This window comes from Melospiza georgiana, chromosome 3, assembly GCF_028018845.1.
Source record: "Melospiza georgiana isolate bMelGeo1 chromosome 3, bMelGeo1.pri, whole genome shotgun sequence".
NCBI lineage: Eukaryota > Metazoa > Chordata > Aves > Passeriformes > Passerellidae > Melospiza > Melospiza georgiana.
In genome coordinates this window covers 57,377,681-57,403,220 of record NC_080432.1, presented here as the reverse complement: position 1 = coordinate 57,403,220, position 25,540 = coordinate 57,377,681, and the positions used below count along the sequence as shown (strand labels likewise).

The following is a 25,540-nucleotide window of genomic DNA, read 5'->3' as shown; positions in this document are numbered from 1 at the left end:
TGTGTATGCTAAAGGAAAATGCCTGTAAGAACCATACTTAGTAGTTTTATTTATAGGAATATATTTCAGTGCTCTTATTTGTGATGTGTGTTCTTTTATGTATTTCAACTGGCTTTGTATGAGGAAAGAAGTTCATTGCATAGTCATGTTTTCAGAAACAGTCTAATTGATTGTTTTTTCTTAATATAGAATCCAGACTGATACATACATACATGTAATGACTGCTTTTGATAAAGCAATAAGCTGCAGATGACACAATAATGAAGTGTAGAGTGGCAGTGTAAGTGTACTAGCTGTTTGTATTGAATGGAAGGGAGACATCTGATTTGGGAAAAGTGGTTCTGCCATCATATTTTACACAGCAAATGGTCACTGTGTAGGTTATTAACCATGGTGGCTGTCACCAAGGCTTACATGTGTGGGAGAGTCTTTAAACACTCATCAGATACTGGATGCTTCCAAGGCGAATGTGAACCAGTGCTGTAAAAACAGGAGGGGCTGTGCTCTTCAGTCAGACTTTGGAACCACTTTTTATCCTTTTGATGAATGTTTCAGCACGTGGCTGAGTGATGAGAAGTGATCACGTGAGGTCCTGTCACCTGTCTGGCAGCAGAGGAGCACACTGATCACAGCCAACGTGCTGCATGATTGAAGTGGACTGTACTACACTCAGGTGTGACTCAGATCAAGGCAGTGCCTTCCCCTTGCCTTGGGACAAGGGACCCCAACTGCATTTATTCCAGCTTTCTGTGTGCAGACAGAAGTCCCTGGGACTTTTATTTTCAGATTTTCATTGTTACTTCAGGGGTGCTGTGGTTCAAACCAACTGGCAGTCATGTAGCGTGCAACCACTGACTCTCTCCTCCCACCCTGGTGTATCCAAAACAGAGCACTGTGCTACCAAGGAGAGAAAATCTCTATCCCAGCCAAAACCAGACCGAGAGGGTAGACAAATACTGGTGATTTTTGGAGATGTGTTATTTTGTTGAATTAAAGATGAGATTCCATTATCATGGCATGAGTAAAGGTTTCAGTGACCTCTCTGCCTTAAAACTTAAGGTCACTTGGTGACCTGAAGTCACCATCACATCTGTGAGTGGCAATTTGAAAAGAAACTGAACATCTTTCAGTCAGAAGAGACTGAACATCTTTCAGACCTTAAGTCACCATCACATCTGTGATTGGCAATTTGAAAAGAGACTGAACATCTTTCAGCTCTGTAGTATGAAAAGTAGAGGTTAAATTATGCTCTAGGATGAGAAAAGGGGAAAAAAATAAGCAGGAAACTAAAATAGAAGCTAATTCCTAATCTTGAAGTATCAATTATACTAGAGTTTATTTCTGCTGGTGATTCAATTAACTGTAATGACTTAATTAAGCCAATAATTGAAATAATCTTGCTTCCTCAAATTTTAGAATAACCCCTGAAAAAATAATCTTGCATGTGCCACCTCACCTGCTGTGTGTACCAGTTTGGTGCATCAGGGGAAGTGTACTGGAGTAGGGTTAGGTTTGCTGCAAAACAGGAATTCTGGGAGGCAGATGTAATGTTCCAAATCACACTGTTTCATAGGTTTCACCTTGGCTTTGTAACAGCTCGTGTTTAGTGCCAGAGAGTGTGGGCTGAAGGAGATTTGCATGATGCTGCATTTTCTTGAGTGGTGTGAGAGCAGCAGTGTTTCATTTGTTAACCACGTCCGGTTGTTAATACACTTAATCATGGGCTTGTTGGTGTTAAATCTTTATATTGACTGAGAGTGACCTACTGTGTGTGGTTTTAGCCTTTTGAGGATGTTGCCTTGTCCTTTGAAACTAATGATAAGCAATATTTGTATGTTCTAAATATTTTAATGGTTTTACTTTATTAACAAATAGTTTTGCATTTTAATTCATTCATTTCTTGCTTCTGAATGTTTATGTTCCCAGTCCTTGTGAGATGGGGTGAGGGTATTCTTTTTAGTCTGTGGTTGTAATTTGTAGTGCCTTTGAGTCCTGATAAGCTTTCTGGTAATACTTTGGATTCAGGAACAGAGTTACACTTGTATTGCTGTGTCTCCTGTACATCTGCTGCTGCCTTGTTTCATCAGCTGCTGCTGGGGTTGTTCAAATTGTTGCAGCTTTGTGGTAGATATTGCTTGGTACTCGTTTTAAGTTGACAATTACTGTCTGCTGCCAAGAGGTTTGTTTCTTTTTCTTTTCTCTTTTTTTGCCCTTCCCCCAAATGGGATTTTGACTAAACAGCATTGAAGAAAATCCAATGATCTCACGCATACATACATGGACTAATGAAGTTATGACTGTGCATACTGGATGCCTACAATCACAATTTCCTCTTAGAAACCTCACTTTTGTGGCAGTCACAGCTTCTCCTTTGTCTGCACTGCCAGATTTGAACTATTTATGGCATTATAAGACAATATCTTCCATGCAACTGTTGGTATGTGTTCTTGGGTTTTGTGTTGGGGTTTTTTTTGTTGCTTTTTTGTTCCAGGAGCTCTATGAGTGTGTTGGATTTTTCTGCTCCAAAATGATGAACGTTCTTTGCTTCTGTTTGGTTTCCAAAAACCTCAAGCTTATGATTGCTAACCAAGTCACTCCTTAGAACACTTTTTAATTGCAGCCATCTCTGCTGCCATTTTGCTTTTGCTTCTTGACATGCCCTCCACCTGTGTTCAGCGTGCTGTTCCCATCTCCTTGACCATCCAAGTTACTCACTATGATGGTTTCACACATCTCTTCCAGAAGGAACCAATTTCTGGTATTTTCATGGAATCTTTGTAGGATGTGTTGGAACACCAAGATGGGAGAGGCTCCAAATTTGTTCAGCTTTTGAAAAGCCACTGGCACCATAATTACCAGGGTCTGGAAAACCCTGAATCTCCAGCATAGGCATACTTTACTTTGCAGACAGCATTTAAGGATTGTGCCCCTAGACCTTGGAGAGAAAAAAGTAGAAAGGCAGAATTCAGTTCACTGCAGTTTTGGAGTGTACTTAGTAATGGAAAATCAAAAGCTCTTCTTGTTCTTGGAGCGGTGGTGGCTCTGCTTCTGATCCCATATTTTAAACTTTTGTATTATAATACTTGTTGTACTGAAATTGGCTAGTGGTTTTTGTTTAGTGCAGCAGAGAGTATAACTTAATTTAAATTATTAGTTGGTGCTTTTTGTTGTTAGCTGTGGAGTTCTATTCAGGGATTTTTCATCTGAATCTTTGGGCACCTTTTTTCCGGATTTCCTTGGGGAGTAAATTTTGCCATAAGTGAGCTTTCAAAGCTTGTTTGTTCTTGTTGCATTTTTAACCCTGATGGTTTTAACTTCACTAGCAAAGTGGTTCACTGAAAGTATATAGTTCTATATCTGTCTGTCTGTCTGTATATCTCCTGGAAGGCTGAGACTTTGTGTGTGTGTATATTTACACATATACATACATATATACATAAAAAATAAAATTAAAATATTGTCCTTCTAGAATTATACTGTACAGTTCATGCCATAGATACGTGAATAGATATGTCTTCTGGGACTTGGTGTACTAGACAAATAGGGATTTCTTTAGCCTTTGTCTCAGTGTGTATGCACATGTGTGTGTATATATATATGTATTTGTATATTTAGTGTGTCTCTGCATATATATATATATATATATATATGTGACAACATTCATTTCTGAAGTAATTTTATTAAATCAGTGTGGTTGTACTACAGTTGAATTTAGCATATTGTCCTGAATTACTTTTTGCCAGCTCATTCGGTAGTAATACTGCAGTTTTACATCTGCAAAGGAGCATCCTTTTGCAGAGAGAAGGTAGCTTGGCTTATCTGAGTATTTTCTACTGAAAATGTTATGGAAAGGTTTAGATTATTAATACAGACTTCTCTGTTTGTAGGCTTAACTAAAATACTGGTGTGAATCAGACTTGGAGCTTATGTTCTCTCTTATCCAGATATCCAAACATACCTCTTCCATCTTTCAGGTTTTTTAATTATTGGCAGTCTGCAGTTGTTGTGAATTTAGTTAGCAACTAAGTCTGTTCTGTGTTGCACAGAGTGTGTGATTAGAATGGTACAAGGGCCAATAATGCTGCTTTATAAGTCTAATTAAGATTAGAAGGTTTTCCCCCATTAACTTCTTTAATCTAGTCTGCCTCTTTAAGCTGATTGCAGATAATTTTCAGATAACCGAGCAGCCTGTAGCTACCATTGACTGAAACTAGGAAGATTTGTAGGTTCTTACTGCTTCTGAAAATTGGTCCAAAATATCTAAAAATGCGTTCAAAATAAGCTTACTTCTGAAAGCAGTGAACACCTGCCTGTGTATTTATATAGCAATTAAATGCAAGTTTGACATATTTAGAATACTTTTGGTGTAATTGGCAAGGAGTGACAAGGTCATAAATTAGCACAGGTTGTTTAATTTGCTAATACAGTCACATAAGGTGCTGGGGTTTTTTTTGTCCAAAATCTGGTTAGGGACACAATAATTTCAAGCTGTTCAGATAGGGTTCATGTATTGTAATAAAAGAAGGGTTTTTTTGAGAAGCAAGTTTCAAGAAGCATTTGTAAAACTTGTAGGTTAAAAAAGATAATTTAGGAAATTTTCTCTATATTGAAAAGAATTTTTAAGTGAGAAAATTATATTTAAACAAAGAGACTGCATGCAAGAATCATAAAGATGAGTTTGAACAACTTCTACTCATAAAGATTTTGATGAATTTTTTTTCTTTTAGTCACTTTTGCACCTTACAGTCACTGGATTTTGTGTGTGTTGCTATATCCTATTTTGCTGATATTACTCAGCTGTAGTACAGTTTCTCATATTTGGAGCCTCCTGTTTCCCACTCTCTAATGCATCCACAATATTTATCAATATATGTGGTTTGGAACTGAAAAGCTTATGAAGTATCTCATATTAACTCTACAATTTTTTAAACCTTTCAAGAGATGACACGAATAAGGAAGAAGATGAAGATGAAGAAGAAGCAGAGGAGGACGAAGAGGAGGAGGAGGAAGAAGACAACAATAACAATGAGGAAGAAGAGTTTGAATGCTATCCACCAGGCATGAAAGTCCAAGTGCGGTATGGAAGAGGGAAAAATCAAAAAATGTATGAAGCTAGTATTAAAGATTCTGACATCGAAGGTGGAGAAGTCCTTTACTTGGTGCACTACTGTGGATGGAACGTGAGGTAACTTGAGTTTTAGTTAGTGATTACTTCTTGAATTACTTCTCAAATACACTTATGAATTTTAAAAACTAAATTAATAGACATCTGGAATCCTAAACTTTCAGTATTGGTGTTCTGTGAAGGTCGTTGTACTGTATGAAACTTAGATTTTTAACACTATATAAATGCAGGGCTTTAGTTACTTTGAAAATCATCTTAAAATCACTTGTTCAAAGAAGGCTTCATTTGGTCCCCATCTTACTTTTAGATCTTCCCATGCAAGTGATACATCTCTCTTTTCAGGTTCCTCCTCTGGCTCTCTTAAGCCGATTTTCTCTGATTCAGTGTTTGAGTAGTGCATTTAGCTGAGGGAGCTCACTCTTGTCAGGGAAGCACAGCAACAGCACCCTGTTGCTGGTGTACAGGATATTTAACTGGAAAACAACAAGATTCTTAGTGGCAAATAAGTGCACAGCAAGTAACTGCATTTCATCTGATCTTATATCTATCCTCCCTACCCCACCTCCTCCCCAGCCAGACTCTTCTTAGCCTAGTGGCTTCTTATGCTTTCTTTAATACAAGTGGGAGCATATGGGGTTTTTTGTCTTCAGTCTAGCATTAATAGAAATAAGTTGAAGTATTTCTGTTGCTATTTTGGACATTGTTTTTGCTATTTAAAACTTGAAGCAACTTTGAAAACAATGGAGAAAACTAAAATTTTTTAGCGGCTTATAAACATATCTGCTCCTTTCCTCAGTTTCCATGTAATTGCTCATTGTCCTTAAATATTACCTTTTAAACTTTATTACTGTCTGTAAAAAAAAAAAACTCGACAAGTCTGAGACAAGTCTGAGGTACTTTTTTCTTATTTTTCCTTTTCTGGGAAAGCTGAGGTTCTCATAACCTTCATCTGTCATCCTGCCTCTGGCCAAGAGGGCAGGACAAATGCCATTTATTCAGTTCTAGCAAGATCTGCTAGCAAAGGTAACAGAGAAGTGCAGTGCTTCTGTTGCTGCCTTGAATTCACCTCCTTGCATGAAGGCCTGGTGATTTCCAGGTGCTGCTGCCGAGGAGGAATCTTGCTCTTGCCAGTTTTGGTACCGATCTTCTGTAGAATTTTGATCTACATTGATCTACAGGAATAGGATCTGACATAAACTGTCCTCAGGCAACATCTGTGAGCATAGTGGGCTGTGAAGTCACGAGATGAGGGGAGATGCAGCCTGCTCAAGGTGGGAGCTGGGGTGTGACTTGCGTTCTGGTCCAGTTCTTATTGAGGAGGACTCCCTTGGAGTGCAGTTTGCCGAAATTTTCATCCTACTCACTGAAGACTACTGTGTGTACCATTCCAAGAGGTTTCTTGCTTTTAAACTCTTGTTTTGGAATTCACGTGTAAGCATAGAAGTTATTTTTCTTTGGAGCAAATATCATGCCGTTATCCGTGCTGTGAGGTGAGATGATGAGAATTTTACTTGAGCAGTTCTGCTTCAAATCTGAAGAAATGAGAAGTCAGAAATGAGTCTTCTTCACCTTGGAGATTCCAGCACCCCAGTTCTTAAAGGAGAAATCAAGATTCTAAATTTTTAATGCTGCATTTTAAGCAAATCTGCAGATTGATGTCAGAGGCATTATTTCTGTGACTAGGATATGTTTGACAATAAAAGCACTTTCAGTTAACTTGAACTCATTTGAGAAGTAAGGACTGTTGATTGTTTGGTCTTTCTGGCAGCAGGACTTGAGTTTATATTTTTACCTGGTTTTCAGAAGAGCCCTTTGAAAAGGTCTGGGGGGGAGTTGGATTCTTCACTGAAAAATACATGAGTGATTGAGGTTTAGCTATGGGACTGTGCATGGACTCTGCTAAATGTGGTCAATTTTTTTTTCATACATGTAAAATTACTTAAATTTATGGATTTGACAGTGTGTGTAAGCTTTAGCCAGCATCTAAACACTTTGACAGTTTAGTATTGTGAGGATTAGTCTTGTAGGCTGTAACAGCTTGATTTGGCTTTCAGTAAGTGACAACCTGGAAAAGCAACTGCCTTAGCTGAGTAGGAAGCAATTCCCTCCTCTCCTTATTCATTGTAGATTACTTAGCAGGGACAAATACTCTGTGTACAGTAAGGGGATGTACTGAACTAGGATTTGCTCATCATCCAGAGTTTTTTTAATTCTATCATTCTTCTGCTCCTTAAAGCTGAATTTCCTGTTTCCCCTTTTGGTCAGGTATGCCATTTAATGGCCTGTTCTTTTAACTCATAAGTTGGAGCAGAAGTCCTAAATAGCTACTAATGTTTCTTATCACAAGGTAATTTCAGTATCAGTCTGGAATTCAGAATAACTGTTTGTGTGGGCATGCTCACATTCCTTAGGGTACTTGGAATGATGGTGGGTAAACTTGATACTCATCCTCATTAGTTGGGTTTTTTTTTAAATGCTCTGGAACAGTGACATTAAGAACTGTGGAACTTTTATTTAAGAGTAAATAGAAAGTGGAGAAGCTGTACAGTATTATGCTAAAGGATCTTGTTGTTACCTTCTGAGATTCAGGTGATGTGTGTGCCTGTTAAAGGTCTCTGAATGGTAGTGTTCAGTGGACTTGTAGTCAAAGGGAATGGTAGAAATCTCTACCCTCTTAGAGGGACCTGTTTATGTTACCACATATTACCAGAAAAACCAGAGAAATACAGAGAAACTTCTGACAGAACAGTGATGTTCTGAATTACGTGTAATACGTATTTGCTTTATATGTAACTTAAACTTCTTTGGGGCTTATGGTGCCAGTTCCTTCTGTTGTAATTTTAATCTTCAGCTCCCAGTGCAAAGAACAGTTCATTGTGTGTTTGAGGTGACTTTCTTCTGCAGTGTATTCCCAGTAATTAGAGGGTGCATATTTAAAAAGCATTTAGATTGATGGAACCGTGTGTCATGGTACAATATCACAAGACATGTTGTTCTTGAATGTTTCAAATGTTTAAAGCTAAGACTTATTATTTTCAACACTTCTTTCCTTCAGAAATCTGCATGTGAAAATACTGATTTCTGTCTAAGTTTGTTGAAAGATTATTTCATATACAAATTTTCTACTTTGCTGTCAACCACTGAAATTAAATGTGCAGCAAAATTTCTGGTCTTGGAGAGTAATGAGGGGCAAGGAAGGGATTATTAAAAAAAAAAAAACGAAAAAGAAATTAGGCAAGCTAGAATCACCATCTAATATCTCAGTATTTGAGTATCAGACTAGTTTTTCTCCTTTCTTTGATCACAGAAAAAAAAAATAGTTCTCCCCTTTTAGCAGCTACAGATAGTATACCGGACATTTTCAGTGAATTTGCCAAGACTTGCTATCTCGTTGAGGTCACTTGTCCTTCTGAGAAAAGGGCTACCTTTGCTACTATAATTCTAGTCTGGACACGTGTGCTTTCTTCCTTGTTTCTCCTCTAGTACTGGTGTGGAAGATCAACTGTGCAGCCTCTGAGTGTGTGTTGTGGTGCATTTTATCTTGCAAGTAGTGCCTGTGAATGTAACAGTATCAGTACATACTCTGATGCAAGGTGCTCTTCCTTGTCTTCATTTTGGTAAGGCAAGGGGATTTTCTTTATGAAAACATTCCAGGATTTCATATGAAGCCTGGTTTAAAAAAATAAGTAAACAATAATTCCTTATTAAATCCCCCGTCTTGATTTTCAAAGACATCTGTGTCACCTCTTTTAGGAGCAGCTCCCCATATTTTCTCCTTCCTCCCCACTCTCATCTGCTCACTTTAGGGTGGTGAGGCAAGTACATGTGAAAGACAGCACTGCAGTAAGACAACCCAGGTTCTCTGAAAGTACATGCTTCTTGTAATGAGAGCTGAAGAACTTCTTTGCTAATATTTTTGGGTTAATTTTGTTTTGTGAACAGTCTGTCCAAAGTAAGATTAGTGATGAAGTAAGTGTTCATATGTTAGCAGGTGCAGTTCTGAAAAGAGGCTCAAGTCTGAGTCACACACCCCATTTTAGATGCAGCTTTCAGGGTGCTTCTCCTCCTTGCAGGGGAGGAGAATGTAATTTAGGGTCAGGTTGTCAGCTGTGGCTTGGAATGTATCTTTTTTGCAGGATCTCTTTGAGCCTGGGGTCCAGTTTAGGTTTAGACAAACCATATGTATCTGATATGTGAGTAGTGAAAGGAGCTGTGTGATGCAAAAGTGTGAAGTGTGGGGCAGCTGAGTCCCTGGAGAAGATGGAAGATTTCTGTGGCCTCCTTGCAGGGTCTGCCTGCTGGTTTGGGTGCAGTCAGGAGTAAAGCAGGATGGGCTCTGGCCAGCAACTGTGACTGTCACACATTGGTGTTTCAATTTGTGCTGCTTGAGATGAGGGCTTGCATGACCACTGTTTCTAGTCTGTGATGTTTAGGACTCTGTGGCATGCAGAGGTGTTCTCTTCAGATGCTGCACTTCTCTCCTTTGGTTCAGTGTGCCCCCATGTCTGTCAGCTCTTGCCCCAGCAGGCACTGCAGTTGCTGTGAATCTCAGACAGTGTGGGCTGTGCACAGACTTTGCATAGGAGGAAGATTAATTTCTTATTGGAGATGCATAAGAATGAGTGAATACAAATTTGGTATTCTAGCAATGTGGCTGAGGCAGAAAGGACACTGTCAGAATCCTCACTTTTCACCATGTGTTTGTCAGGTCCTAGTGCTGTTTTCCTGCATGTATTTAGATCTAATAAAATACTCCTGCATTTCTCTGGGTCACAAAGTCCATTTGGCAGGCACTTCATGGTATTCCTTGGGCAAAACATGTCTTTGTCTTGAAGAAAGATTGCTTCAAATAAGATTTCCCAGTCTCACAGAACATGGGATTTTCCATATGAGCAAGTACTCTGCAGAATTGTATTTCAGTTTTGAACCTGTTTACTGACATTTCACCTGCTAATGACAGTGTAACAGTACAATGGCAGTGGTGTCTGCAGCAGTGTAGACAGTTGTGGTGTATCACAGTCTGCGTGGTCTGCTGTGAGATTTTGTGGTTTTTATTGTCACCTGGAACTGAAAAAGCAGAAAAAATTTGTTTTGGAAAGCTGTGTTTCAGACTGCTGCTATTTCATTTTTCACCCATTATTATGTCACATTTAAGTTAGTAGAATACAGTATTTAGCTTCTGAAATCTCTTCTATAGATCATAACTTATAATATGTAGGAAAGCATGTTGGAAACTTGCATGTTTCTCACTAAATATCTTTAATTTATATCAATACTGTGAATATAATTGACAGTGATTGCAAAGAAGCTGAATTAGGACTGTGTCAGTAGTCATATATCAAAATTATGATCAAGTAAGCCCAGCTGGAAAGCCAGCATGGTGATTGTGCTCAACTCCATCTTGTACGAGTTTTTGGGTTTTTAAAGTTGATTTTTTCCCTTCTATTTTTACATTTACCTAGAAGGATCAAAATTTGTTTATATGTACATTCAGGTCAAAGTTAATACCAACTAATTTTTAATTGAACTGTTTGTTATGCATATGGTTCTTGATTTTACAGTTTAAGTAGTAAAGCAGCTTATTGTTATCGGGAGGAAAAAAAATATTAAATGACTCTTGACTTTTTCAGAAATACACAATCTGGCAAGCCCAGTACCATAGTTACAGTCTATTCTTACTAAGAATGTACTTCTTTGGTCTTGGATTTGTACTTAACAGGTCCAGTCTTGAATAACAAGATGCCTGTTGTTAATATATTGGTGCTATTTAGTATATTTTTGTCTTGCATCACTCTGATGCTAAGTGGAAACCTTTAACAGAAAGGGAACTGAAAAATGTCCCTGTGAAGTCAGTGACTCAAAGCTGGTGACTCCAAAGTATTACTCACTCCAGATAACTTTTTGCAGTCACTCAGGATCAAAAGAGTTTATTTTTATTAACTGGTCACATTTTATGTAGTTGAAAGGATTTATTTTGTTATTTTATTTTATTGTTGTTTATTTCATTGTTAAGGTTTTATAGTGTGTAAATAGGAATATACCTTTTAGAGGTCAGTACAGATTTCTCATTCAGGTAGTTTTTTTACCTGCATACATGGATTTCTGCTGTTCTGTGCAGACTGGAAAATAGGTTTTGCATTTACCCCTCAGTGTAAAAAGACATTAATGCTCTTAACCTTAGCTGAAACTTCACAGACTTGAGAATTCCACAAATTACTTGATTCAAATTCCAATTCTGTTTTTATATAGCTGCTAATTCTGTTTTTCCTCAGTTAAATTTCTACTGTGATGTGATTACCTGCTTAAAATGATAAATGTGTATGATTTCTTTCTCTCTTTAGGTATGATGAGTGGATAAAGGCAGACAAGATAGTGAGACCAGCTGACAAAAATGTACCAAAAATTAAGCATCGAAAGAAAATAAAGGTAGTTTTTCTCCCTTTTCTCTCTTGTTGCTCCCTGTGTTAGTTTGATACATAGTTAAGTAATCCTTGCCTCCCTTCCTGACCTTTTGATTGGCCTACAAATGCTTATCAGGCAAAGCAACTTGATAGCCTTTTAAACATGGAAGTCTTTTCATCATGAATTTGGCTTTGCTCCTTGAGGTGAGGAGGGGAGGCTTCCTTTCCTTCTTTCCTGAATTTTTAATTAAATGTACAGAAATCAAATGAGGAGGATACAGATTATCGTCAGTGTTGGGAGCCAGCTTGAGGGGGGTGAAATTTGAGATCTCTCTGATTCTGCAGTGCCAATCTATGGACTAGTCCATGTGCATGGGACTCTAATTTTATTGCCAAGATTTTTTTCAAAATTAATTCTTCCACAACTGATATTTAAGCTTAGATGATGACATATTTCTTGGACAGTGGGCTGCAAGGAAGCTTTTCCTTCTGCCACTGCTGAGCCTGGCATGCTGCAGTGCCACTTCTCCTCAAGCACTAGTTGTGTTTGTTTTCCCATTTGTTTTATTGTTGACAAAGTCCCTGTCTTCAGTAGAAAGGTCTTGGCATGAAGTGTAGGAAGGTGTTTGTAGTCCTTGAAACAAAGAGGAGAGCTTTCCTCTACAGATTGAATGTTTAAGATAACTGTAAGCATGGTTTAATTGTAATCCATTATAAGATGTGTGCTCCAATCAGAAGAGTTTTTATGTCTTTTTTTCACCTAGAATAAAACTGATAGAGAGAAGGAAGAGAAGTATTCTCCTAAACCTTGCAAACTGCGACGTTTGTCGAAACCCCCCTTTCACACCAGCGCATCACCAGAGACTGGGTCCAAACTTGACAGCACCGAAGCCAAAAATACTGAACAAGCTCCAGTTAAATCAATAGAAATTACTTCTATCATTAATGGGCTACAAGGTACTGTACTTTAAAGCTTTTTCTAATTCTGCAAATGGCCTTTAAACAGGAGTAAATGACAACATAGAATAACTGATGCAACTAAATGCTTGAGTCTATGTGGCTAATTATACCATCATCTTCAGAAATAACCCGTGGACAAAAGCAGTGTTGGAAGTTTCTGTGAATTCAGTGTGTTAATGGTCATTACCTTTTGTGTTGCCATCCTTTTTTTTGTTTGTTTGTTTGATATAGAGCTTTTTGCTTCCTATCTAACTTTTAAATGTTTAATTTTGATTTACCTAAGCTATAGTACCCATTATTGATATCTGCGTGTCTGTTGCTAGCACTGTGTTCCCCTGCCCACTCATTTACAGCAGCATTTTAATACCTACTTGCATCTCTTCATTCTTAGTTTAGAGCATGCTTCCAGAGAAGGAAATCATGTATGGTATAGGTAGTTTGAGTAACCACAAACTTTTGTGGAAGCTGTGTGTATGTAATTATCATTCCAGTTTATTTGAACTTGGCTGACACTGGCCACTGAGTTCCAAAACTGTTGGTAGAATAACAATCAGCATAATCTATAATGCTTCTTTTCCTTAGGAAATGAGAAACAAAAACCAATTAGTGATGATACTATTAGTGTGATAATTAATCTGTAATTAACTTTACAAATCAAGGAGTATATATATATATATATATATATTTGAGCCAATTCCTGAGTTTCTCCTTGAATCTGTATCTTTTTGCGCTGGATGAGATTGCTGTTGATACCTTTGGGATTATATATCTTTGTTCTTCTCTCAGTTTCTTTGTTGCTGACCCTGAATTTTCTTGCAGTTGTCCTACATTCTTCTTGTCCGTTTGTTTCCCTAAGTGCCTTTCTTTATTGCTTTCGCTTCCTTTTTTCCAGGCTGATGATCAGATTGGTTGGTTGGTTTGTTAGACAGTATCCAGTGTGTGTGGTGTTGTTCTGTCCTTTAGACTCTGGATTTTCCAGGGAAAATGATGTCTGTGTTGTGAGCTTTGGAAAAAAGGCAGATAAAGGTAGTATTTGTCACCCATAAGAAATATGTAAGGGCATCTTCAGTTACTGGTTTGGGTGCAGAAGTTCGTATTTTATGGATTAATGCACTCTATACTTTCTCTACCTGTTCAGAAATTCCTGGAGATGTATAACAGAGAATCTTCCTAGTTTCTAATCTAGCCATTATACCATGAGTTTTTGAGCTCTTCAGGAAGTACCATTTAAGAGAGAGACTGCTAGATCTCTGTAGCATGTCTTCATATCTGTACAGTTTTCTTTAGTTGTTTTTTTTGTTTCGTGTTTCTCAGTAATTCTTTGTAATCAGAATCAAGACAAACTTTTCTTGTTTTGTTTTTGTTTTGTTTGGATTTGTTTTTAATTAGCTTCTGAAAGTTCTGATGACAGTGAGCAAGAAGATGACCAAAGTGCCCCGAATGTTCATGCCGATGGCAAGGAGGACTCTCAGCCCGAGGCCGTGAGCCAAGATAAAAGTGAACTCCGTCTGAAAGAACAGAGCGGTTCATCCCTCCCAGAAGAAACTAAAGCTCTTACAGATGCAGTGCTGCCCAAGTCTGTGTCCAAGTCTCCTGAAAGATTGCGGAAAGAGATGGAAGAGTTATCTGAAGTTAGTGACTCCGATGGAGAAGATGAAGCCACAAAGAAGAGAAAGGATGGGAAGAAGGAGATGGTGGATAAAACAGCAAAACCACAAGTGAAGCGTGGTAAGCGAAGACACTGTGTTGCAGAGGAATCCTTAAAGACCGTGTCACCTAACAGAAAGGATGAGAAGTCCAAAAACAAAGACTCCCTTAGTTTAGAAAACAGCAGTAACAGCTCCTCAGACGAAGATGAGGAAGACAAATCTAAACTGAAAATCACTCCAACGAAAAAGTACAATGGACTAGAGGAGAAAAGGAAATCGTTACGGACAAGTACTTTCTACTCCGGATTTTCTGAAGTGGGAGAGAAAAGAATAAAGCTTCTAAACAACTCTGATGAAAGACTTCAGAACACCAGAGCAAAGGATCGAAAAGATGTGTGGTCAAGTATCCAAGGGCAGTGGCCGAAGAAGACGCTGAAGGAGCTGTTCTCAGACTCTGACACTGAGGCTGCCGCTTCTCCTCCACACGCTGCTCCCGAGGATGCTGTGAGAGAGGAGCAGCTTCAGACTCTTGCAGAAGAAGGCATTTCTCTGCCTAACTGTGAACTTGAAAAGTCTTTGCCAGCAAGTGTGGATGTTAAACCTGTTGAGGAAAAACCGACTGAAGTGGGTGAGAAGAAGGTTGAATTTCCAAGCAGCGGCAGCAATTCCGTGCTAAATACGCCTCCTACAACTCCTGAGTCACCTTCCTCTGTAACTGTGACAGAGTCCAGTAGACATCAGTCCAGTGTCACTGTCTCTGAGACGCTGCCACCGAATCAAGAAGAGATACGAAGCATCAAAAGTGAAACAGATAGCACAATAGAGGTGGACAGTGTGGCAGGGGAGCTGCAAGACCTCCAGTCTGAGGGAAATATTTCTCCAACAGGTTTTGATGCCAGCGTCAGCTCCAGTAGTAGTAATCAACCAGAGCCAGAGCATGCTGAAAAAGGTAAAGGAAAGGGCAAACAGAACTGTCTCCAACCTAACCAGCTCTTATTTCTAACATTGCTGATGTGTTTTCATTCTGTTTTGATTATGGTGCAGGGAAGTTAGTTGTTGCAGGAAGTAGTAGCCTGCTGTCCATTTCAGATGTGTGGAAATGGCATAATCATCTCGTGAGTAAAATGTAATCTGCCAGCAAGTTTATTGGCTTTTTGTTTGAAATTGTGATGGTTTCACCAAGGGGCAAAGGATAAAAGAATGAAGTTTGTACTGGATGTGGCAAAAAAGCCCAAAGCAAACTGTAATACCTTGTGTAAGGAACACTTACTGTAGCAAGATGGAAGCAGTTTCAGCACTGTCCTTAGAAGCATGAGATGCTTTTCTTGCATAAGATTTCATTCTCTGTAAGTTGTTTGTTTTGGGGGAGAAAGCCCTCTTGCTGTTAGGGTGCTTAGGCAGTCATTTCTAATTTGTATTTTTCTAGAACATTAACTTCATAAGATTCAAGACAAGCTGATAAAAGCATTGACCTTTTCAGCTATATTTCACTTTCATATGTGATTTTTTGGATTGAAGTTCCTTTCCTGAAACCACTAGAGAGTGGAGGATAATAAAAACTTGTGCACATGATGTCGCTGTACTGCTGCCTGCTTTTTAACTGCTGGCAAAGCAAGATCCAAAAGCTTTTTTCTGAAAGTGACTGGCTGTTTTGCAGTTCATCAAAAGTGCAGCTACTTTCACTGTGTCACAGTGGCTAAAAATTATGAACACAGCAAGAAAATACATTTTGTGTACAAACCTGAGACAGAAGTGGGTTTTTTTAGCTCAGTGGATTTTGGCTAGCAATTAGCTATTTTTTTTCCAAATGCCCTTAAATTTGTGTTACCTTCAGTGTTCTGTTGGAAATGATCTTCTGAAAGTATACAACAAAATGTGTTTCCTTAAAGGGGAGAGTTTGGAAGAGGTCAGTGTGTACCTCTCGATAAATAAACCTGCGTTGCTTTGCTAATTAAAGCTGTGTAGGTTTAGAACTGAAGTTGCTTGGGGTTTTTTATATTGCCACTTGAAAGAAGTTTACAAGATTGTAAAAGAGTATTTTTAAATGCATTCGACCTAACGTTCCTCTCTGATTTTGTCAGCATGTTGCCTGTTTCAGAAAATTAGGTTCCTTAATTTAAATTGTTTTATTCAAGGGGTCATTTTTAATCTGTAAGTCACATGGTTGTGAAACAATGTTTGAAGAAGTTCTAAAACACTCTCTTTTACTAGATGTACTATAATCCTTCCATGTTTCTTTTTAACTTTTTCCTGTTGTAGTCCCAAATACCAGTAGAATTTTTCCCTTGTTTGCCTTTCTTTTCTTGTTGTTTTATTTTTTTTTTTAACATGATCTAAGATCTTATTTAACACCTTCAGTCAATGTAATGACTGATCACAGATTATGGCTTTGGTTTTTTTTCTCACATCTTTCAAGTACAGCAAACTTTTAAAAACATTTTTTTGCCCCAGTAGGTCTTGATAACTTTTTTAATAAATGTATTCATATTTAATTTACAGTATTAAAAAATAGTAAACCCATGTGGTTCAAAAGAAATTCTGGTGATGCATAGGGGAAAGTAATTTGGAATCATCATACATGTGCACTCTCTGCAAAGAAACTTCGTCTGCCTTCCATTGTCTTTCACCTCCTCTTGTCAGTATAAGTACAAGACTGAGCTGCATTAAGCATAGGCAGGAACAGTTGCATTGTTGTCTACAAACTTAAGCTTTGAAGTATTCTGTGGGAGGAGTGCAAGCATTTATTTAATTCTGTTTCTTTTTTTTTTCTTTTCCCAATTATAGTCTGTACAGGCCAAAAAAGACTTAAAGATGCTCAGGGAGGAGGCAGCTCCTCAAAAAAGCAGAAAAGAAGCCACAAAACACCTGTGAGCAACAAAAAGAAGAGTAAAACTAGTAAGTACAGCTTAGTGTGAAATAAAAGGTGTTAAAGTAGCGTGTCATTTGTTCAGCTGATTGTAGGAGATGAAGTCAGTTAATAAAGAATGCATTAGGACAAAATGTTCTCATTAGGGAATTCTTAACACTGTTTAAATGAAGAAACTGCTCTACCTAAACACCAGAGTGGTTTTAAATGACTTGTATTATTTCTGGGCTATTTCTAAGAGCTCCTTAATATTTTATAATTCAGGAAAAAAAAGAAGAGTGAGTATTTTACACATGGTAGAATTGGGACAGGTATCTCTGTATCATGACAGCTGCCTGCTTTAGAGGGGAGACTGGGACCTGAAGGAAATTATACTCTGTATTTCCTGCAAGATGAGATTTTGGAGGTTAATTTCTCTACCCTGTAGCAAATGAGAGAATAATTCCAGAAGAATAGAGATTCTTGTTTCCTTCCTGTGCTGTTACATCTACAGTAAAAAATGCAGCTTTTGCAGGTTTTTTTTTTTTGTTGTAGAAGCTAATTGGAATAGAAACTACAGTACTGGGTAAGGGCAGCTTAATAAAAGCAGAGGTGTATTAGGGGTTGTATGCACAGGTGTTTGGGAGACAACAAGATCAATTACTGCTTCATTTCACTGTTAATAAAAAAATACCAGGAAACAGCTAGAGATTGAAGCCTGGAACGTAACTGTAAAAAATGGAGTTAAAGAAAGGATAAAAAGCATATGCCATGCCTTTTTTTCCTCTCTCTCCCCCAGCTTCCCTTCCCTCTTTCCATTAACAGCTTTTGCTAAAAGTCTTGCTAGTCTGGTATTTGCTTCCACCCTACCTGTCTTTCATGTTCATTGATCTCCTCTTCATATTTTCTCATCCTTTTTAATTCCATTTTACTGGTCTCCTCCTTTCATAATCCTTATTCCTACCCTCACCCCAGAAATTAAAGTAACCAAACAAACTGAATTTGCAGAACCAATACGCCATTTTAAGCCTTGCCTTTATTCCCTTGGATTTGGTGAATTTACCCCTTTTTCTCAACCTCTGTCTTCATCAGTATGTGATACTTCAAAGCTACTACCATGTAGTCATTAGTGTGTGCTCTTTTTGTTAAGACTTCAGGCACTACTGGATGTAATAAGGAAAATGAATAGACAAAATGTGATTCAGCTGAAGGAAAAAAAAGCTTTTGGCAAAATTCCAGAGCATCTGTTAACCTGCTTGTGTGGCAGCTTCAGCTTTTGCCTTTGCATTAAACTATTGAATTCAGGGTGCCCTCAATGCAGGGAGTGATTGGCATCTGACTCCACTGATTCAGAAAGCTGAACAACTGCTTTATTAAAACTATATTATATTACATTAATACTATACTATATTAAAGAGATACTGTACTACAAAGAATACTAAAGAAAACTCGTGACTGTCTCGAGACAGGCAGGACACAGCTTTGAGTGATTGGCCAAGGAAACAAAGCAATCCTCAGCAGAGTCCAATTGACAAATCACTTCAGGTAAACAATCTCCCTAACACATTCCACATGTGCAAAACAACAGGAGCAGTAGTAGAGATAAGAATTGTTTTCTCCTCTCTGTGCTTCTCTAGGAAAAAACCTGAGAGAATTATCTCTCTGTTCAGAGAATGTAAATGCCACATTAAACCAACACCAACAAGCAGCTGGTCAAGCTCTTTCTCACTACATGTCTTGGGTATTCAGCTGCTCCTGTGTATATCACCAGATCATAAAGGCCAAAAGGTTCAGGGCTTATTTTGTCATCACCTGGGGCAGGTACAACTGAGGCATACATTTTTCTTAATAAATATAAATTCAATGTGTTTTTATAAACAACTCTTAACAATGGAGATTCTGCAGATTTCCTAGGCATTTTATTCCACTGCTTTGCTAGACTTGTGTTAAATTACAGTTGCTTGTGCCTGCTTTCACCTTAGTTTTATTTTAGTAATGCTAAAAAACTTCAGCCTTTCAATCATTACTCATAAACCTTGTCTTTTAGATAGATTATTTTGTTACTCCCCTTTGAGTGATTTGATTAAAAACCCGTGTTCAGTTTGGCCTGTTGCTTTAAAGTTTTTTCAGCATGAGGTAAAGTTCTTCTATTTTGGGTCAGCAAAAGATATTTTTTCAAAATGAAAAAATTGTATCATCATGTCTGAGAAATCTGTAGAGTACATCACAGATGTTCATATTATTGATAGTGATTTTAGTAGAGGAAAATGAACATAAAGGTTACATAAGGCTAAGAAAAAGCTGTGTTTGCTCTGATTTCTGCTATATGTGTCCTAAAAATACAGTCAAATTCTGTTTGTAACTGTTAGCTCTAAAATGGGATAGAAGTTTATATATTGAATACCGCATTAGAAGTTGATGTCAGAAAGAGGTAAACAGGAGATGGGCCATAACAATCAGTCTTGTGAACTCCTAGAAAAAGTACAGCCCCATGAGCAGGCAGATGTGGTTCATTTTGTCCCCATTATATACCTGGTTGTGCTTCAGTGATGCAAAGAGCATCAAGCCAAGCTGCCACACCAGGATGGATTCTGTTGTTTTAAAGTAAAGGATTTGGGTCAAATAAATTCCCATTGTATGAAAATCAGCACAGAGATTGCTTCTGGCAAGCTTTAGTTTGGGCTTTGTTTTGTAACAGTATCTTTTTGTTTCTTCAGCAAACAGCAGCGACAGTGATGAATTATCTGCTGGTGAAAGTGTGTCCAAGTCCCAGTCAGCAAAATCAGTTTCTACTGGTATGAAATCTCACCAAACCAAATCACTCACAAGAACACAGTCTCCAGGAAAATGTGGTAAAAATGGAGAGAAGGAGTCTGATCTCAAAGAACAGAATAATCGTTTGCCCAAAGTTTACAAGTGGAGCTTTCAGATGTGTAAGTATTTTCTTGAAAACATACCTAGTTCTAGTTCAGACACTTGGGTGATTAATTAGTAATTTTTCCCCATCCATTTTGCATTATTGAACCAGCACATGTTTGCTATTTCCAGGATTAAGAACTTCCACTCTGTTTCAGTCAAGCTACTGGTCCAGCTAGGGGTGAGCAGTGTGGAAGGGATCCTGCATAATCCTATATGACCCTATCTATCTGCCTGTCTGAAAAACAGATCAGTGGCTTATCAATTCCCTTATATTAGTGCAGCTTACCAATTGAATCTGACTTTGCTGTTTTGGGGGTTTTTTTTAAATTTCCTTGTCGGCCCTGAATGTCAGCATTAGTCTCCTTCTAAACGTATTTTTCCCAGTTTGTTCTTCACAATCAAGTTGCATTCTAGTGCTCTTCAGGAGTATGTAATGTAAAAGGTCTTTGTTGTCACTTACTGCCCTGTTGAGATTCATTGAGCACTTTCCTGGTGCAGCACATCTGAGGGGCTTTTGCTCCTTCCTTTCTTTTTACCCTGGCTACACTCCACATGCTGAAGTTGCTTGGCAGAAGTTGGTCTATGGAGTGCTCTTTGACACATTTCCTGCTGTAGCTGAATCAGACACTTGAGCTTTCCTCATTTTCCCACAGCCTAACATAGTTGTGACTTTGGTGCTGCCTTCATTACAGATTGATGTGTAGTGCATTTTGCACCTCACAGTAGTTCAAATGATTCTTAAATGCTTTTGAATGGAGTGTGTCCTGTGTGGCTTCCCTGGACTGAGCCAGGGGTTTCTCCTGCCTTTGCTACCCACTGCTGTGTGCCATGCTGTGGAAATCTCCCATCTGGAGACAGCCAGAGGGGCAGCTCCTGTGCTGGCCATGTCCAGCATGGTTGTCCTGTATGGTTTTTCCTTATGGCATGTATGCCAGGGGCTCCACCAGAACCGCCCCACAGCTGTGCACGTTGCTGTTGTAACCTGCTTGTTTTGTACCAAGACAAGTCAGGCCAGGCTGACCTTCCCAGTGTTTCAGGCCAAACTGAGCCTCCAGCAAGGACTGAAAGCAGCATGCTCAAAGCTAGTTTTTGGCCCTGATGTTTTCATCCCTTCTCTTATTTTTTTTTATCCTTTTCCTTCTGATGGAGAAGGGAGTGCATCTTTTTCCTCTCCCAGTTCCTTAAAAAGTCCCCAAAAAGCATATGGCGGTATCTTGCAAAGAATAACAAAAAGTGAACAAATTTGGGGTGATAAAGAGCAGCTGCTGCTGCTGTTGTTTCTTAGTTTTGCTGTCTGCTAGCCCAAAGCACATCACTGTGATTGGAGTATCTTCCACTTCACTGACATCCAGAAGTGTTAGGAAATGCTTCAATACAATAATTAACAGAGGTTGTTTCATTTGCAGCTGACTTGGAAAATCTGACTAGTGCTGAGCGCATAACAGTTCTCCAAGAAAAATTGCAAGAAATCAGGAAACATTACCTGTCCTTGAAATCTGAGGTGGCTTCCATTGACCGAAGAAGAAAGCGCTTAAAGAAAAAAGAGCGGGAAAGTGAGTGCTGGAAACTAAATTCTGCTTTTAGAGGGCTTAATTGCATGTTATGTTAAGGTACTGGGTAATTTGCTGGGAGATGTGTGTCCTCAGGAGTGTGGTTTTGTTTGGGTTTTGGGAGATGCTGTGTGCAGGTATTTTATGGCCATTAGGAGGATCGGATACCCAGTGACTGTGGAGAGGGAAGAGTGTTACCAAGGTGTGCAATCTGTTGAATGTTCTTAAGGAAGAACCACTTCATGCAGGAAAATATGTACAGAAAATAAACTTTTCTGAGCAGTGAACAAAGGGTATTAATAACTTCTAATTTTTCCTCAAGTTACAGATAAATTTACTGTAGTGTTGCTTGTGGGCCTAGTTAGTGCTTTCCCCTTGGGATAAGGGATTTATTCCATGACTTTAGGGGATAGCAGATAAATTGAGTGCTTGCTACACAAACCAGGCAGTGGAAAAGAAACCAGTCTTTTCCATTGCAAGGCATTGTTTGCTGGAGTCAGTATGTACCAGTGCTTGCTGCTGAGCAGGAAAACATGTTTATTGCTTGATTTATGAATCTCTATAACCTGTGTTTTCCTTTTCCTGCACAGGTGCTGCTACTACATCATCTTCCTCCTCATCACCTTCCTCTAGTTCCATTACGGCTGCAGTTATGTTAACGTTAGCAGAACCATCTATGTCAAGTTCATCACAGAATGGAATGTCAGTTGAGTGCAGGTGACAGCAGGACTTGCCAAAGCACTTTGCACTTAATGGCTGCTGAGGGCCACTCTTTTTTTTTTTCCTTTTTTTTTTTTTTATACTGCACAGTGGCACAAAATTCAGACAAGCACTATTTTGTATTTAAAGTTGTTTCTTGACAAGCTAACTTTGCACTTAAGTGCACTTTTATGAAGAAAAAGTACAACAAACTGCTTTTCCTCAAGCAATAATTGTTTCCAACTTGTCTGGGAATTGTAAGTCCAGTGACTCGAAGGCCTTCCACTGTGGCAAATGGAGGCTGTTCACTGCCTGTAGAGACAGGACAATAAGTATATAGTTGTTGGGGTGATCTAAATCAATGTGGTAAGGCTTACTGTATTCCCTGGTATTTTGTTAAAGCTGGAACATTTGATATTTTTCCATTTATTTATGACAAATATTGAAAATATTTTCATTTGTACAAGCTAATTGTTTTTTAACTGCTAAGTCACCTTATAGTGGCTTTAATTGTATACGTCAAGCACATCTATTCAAAACCTGCAGTTAGTAGGATGTCTGACATCAGTCCTGATAACCAAATATGAGGATTCCTTTTAAAAGACAAAAAAAAAGACTGACTAATGTTTACAGGTTTGAATTAGGCTTAAGTAGGTTACTCTGGGTTTTAAGAACCCGTTAATTGGAATGAAACTACTGTACTTTGCCATTTTTCTATAAAACAGTATTTTTTTTTAATTTTGATAAAATACATTATGAAAAAGAAAGAAAATGGCTAACAAACTGTATTAAATCTTAATGTATAAAGATTGTATTCAGCCAGTTTAAAGTGTATATTTATTCATAATGGATTATAACAGGTATATTTTTGTGTTTTCTTGTAAATGTTTCTTTTCCCCTTAAAGCAACAAATATTTCATTTGTAATGCTTATTTTATTACGAGCTTCTAGGAGAGGACTTCAAGAGGGAGCAAGGTGTGAGGTTATAATTTGTGGTTGCTGATACCAACACTGCCACAAAAGGGTAGTTGTTTTTAAAATGACTAGCTAGCCGAGTGGTAGATGTTTAATTTTTTAAATGCCTTGTACAAATTCCAAAACCAACTTCAAAATATTTTCACTTGTATTGATTTTATGTTGGATGGATCCCAAGCTCTCTCCTGTCAATTCTATACCTTTGTAAGACATTTGTATATTGCGGAAGTGTTCATTCGAGCTATTTAATACCTGGCACTGTTAATACACAGTACTTTATTGTACAGATTGTTTTACTGTTTTAATTGTAGTTCTGTGTACTTCTTTTGCCTGGGGAAATAGGGGCTGGCATGTTTTTCTTTGTTTTCTGGCAATACAACATGTAAGAATTTGAAGCATTTTGTTTGTAGATGCTAGAGTGTCAGAATCCTTTTCATTTGACTTTTCTAAGAAAAGCATTTTCAGTCTTCGTAGTGTGCGCTTAAGGTTATAACTGATTTTATTGAAAATGGTTTCAAAGTATTCAGAATTGTACAGGACTGTAAAAATTTGTTGACAGACATTGAAGGAAAAGCTTATAGAAAAAAGCTATAAAATATATATTAGGTTCTGCAGAAAATGGAGAGTTATGTAATATATTGTACAAATGTAAGCAAAGGCCTCTGAAATAAAATGCCATAGTTTGTGAATCCCTGATTTTGTTTCTAACAGTTAATTTAAGCAACTGTAGCGTGTTCATGAAAGTTACATCAAGCTGCAGAATCAGTTCAGCAAATGATCTTTGGTACGCTGTAATGGACATAGAAAGGTAAGATAGAGCACCTGCATTTGCCTTATTGTCTTCCTAGTGATTAATTCAAATCCATCCTCTTTTTCAGCAGAAGGCGAAAGCATGGCCCATCATTAAGGCAGAGCCAGCTGAAACAAACTACTGGCTGTAGTTCAGGGGACCAAAATACACCTGCAAAGTGACAGATTACTGATGAGACTGACAGTAACAACCCATGATAAATAAGCTTTGGAAACATTAACTGTGTTAAAAATTACGATGATCCAAGACTACAGGAGTAATTTTAATATTTTCAGTGAAGCTACTAAGAGGATATTTTCATCTGTTTAGTGGAATCAGAGTCATGGTAGTTCAGTTCTGCTTTTCAGTTTTAGTAGACGTAAGGGGAATGGATGTAACTGGGAACTACATCTGGGCAAGCAAGATTTAAATATAGCTTTTCACTCACTACTAGTTCTTGATCAGCTCTCAGTTTTAGTGCCAGCGTATTTGCTTTGATGTGACAGTTACTGACTTGATGATCTGGTGGGGGGATTCGTTTACCGTTTTAAAACAGGGATCATTAGTCAGCTCCCTGCTCCCAAGTCAAGTTTTTGCATAAATAGGATTTTTGATTTTCTGTGATACAAAGATTATTTAATTTTCATAATATTTCTGATGCAGTTTAGTGGCTACTCAAAACATTTGTCTGAATGTGTTACATTGCACCTCTCCTGTGAAGTTTGTCTGTAAATGGTGCTCTCCAGATTCATGGAACCACTTGTATCCCCGTAAGTAGCAAAGGAAGATACCTTTGGCAGACTGTTAGCCAGGCAGTTTTATCCCATGTTCCAGTGGGTCAAATCTGAGTTGATTTTCAGGGCACGTACTGTACGCAGCTTTACACGTGGGTGCATTCCCTGCCTGGCACAGGCACTCCGCTTGCAGCTGAGGCAGTTTGCCACCAGCACTGCCTGCTGGGCTGTGCCCGTACTCCTGAGCACCTGCTTGGACCATGATCCCAAAGGCAAAGCAAGGCAGACACCCCCTGCTGTGTTCTCCACACCTTGCTGAGGGACAGATGCAGGTTGGTGTGTCCCACAATTGATTGTGTTGGGGATAGCTGAGATGGACATGTGCTGAAGGAAAACACGCTTTATTTGAAGTCTCTGCAGTGCTCCCACCGCCCCTTATTGGCAGTCTGCACTGGTACCCATCCATACGTATGACTGGGTAGTTCCCATCACACTGTGGAATTTTCCTGTTGGCACAGGGATTGAACTTTCTCTCAGGCAGAGTTCCTGGAGGCTGTATGCCTCCTGTATGTCTCTTGCCAAGTTTCAGTGGTCACAAGTCTCTGAAATGTACTGGATGATGGTTGAGCCTGTTCTGCCCCTCCTGTGTCACTACAGTGCTGCTCTTCTGTGTGAAAGCAGATTGGAAAAGCCACCTGCCCCTTTTCAAGGATTTGTGTATTCTCTTGGGCTGAGCCTATCCATGAGGGTCACTACCTTTCCTGGCATCCAGCAGGCAAGGCAGGGATGATGGTGCATGTGTCGACCCCAAGACTTCTCTCCTTTTCAACAGCTGGGATGCTTGTTTAGCCTTCAGATGGATGATGGATGATGATTCCAACAGAGCTGCTTAC

At 38.6% G+C, this 25,540-nt stretch overlaps 1 protein-coding gene across 3 annotated transcripts in view; it reads left to right on the top strand.

Annotated features, from left to right (window-relative positions):
• Positions 1-23,812, top strand: part of ARID4B (AT-rich interaction domain 4B) — an 88,092-nt gene extending 64,280 nt beyond the window's left edge. For 2 of the 3 annotated variants that reach the window (XM_058020774.1, XM_058020772.1), the window contains exons 17-24: positions 4,940-5,185; positions 11,467-11,551; positions 12,291-12,483; positions 13,876-15,084; positions 16,920-17,030; positions 19,698-19,913; positions 21,306-21,452; positions 22,040-23,812. In XM_058020774.1, the coding sequence (XP_057876757.1) occupies positions 4,940-5,185; positions 11,467-11,551; positions 12,291-12,483; positions 13,876-15,084; positions 16,920-17,030; positions 19,698-19,913; positions 21,306-21,452; positions 22,040-22,170 (2,338 nt within the window). In that variant the 3' untranslated portion in view covers positions 22,171-23,812. The remainder of the gene's footprint in view (positions 1-4,939; positions 5,186-11,466; positions 11,552-12,290; positions 12,484-13,875; positions 15,085-16,919; positions 17,031-19,697; positions 19,914-21,305; positions 21,453-22,039) is intronic. The other variant, XM_058020775.1, reaches the window with a different exon arrangement.
• Positions 23,813-25,540: the final 1,728 nt, after the last annotated feature.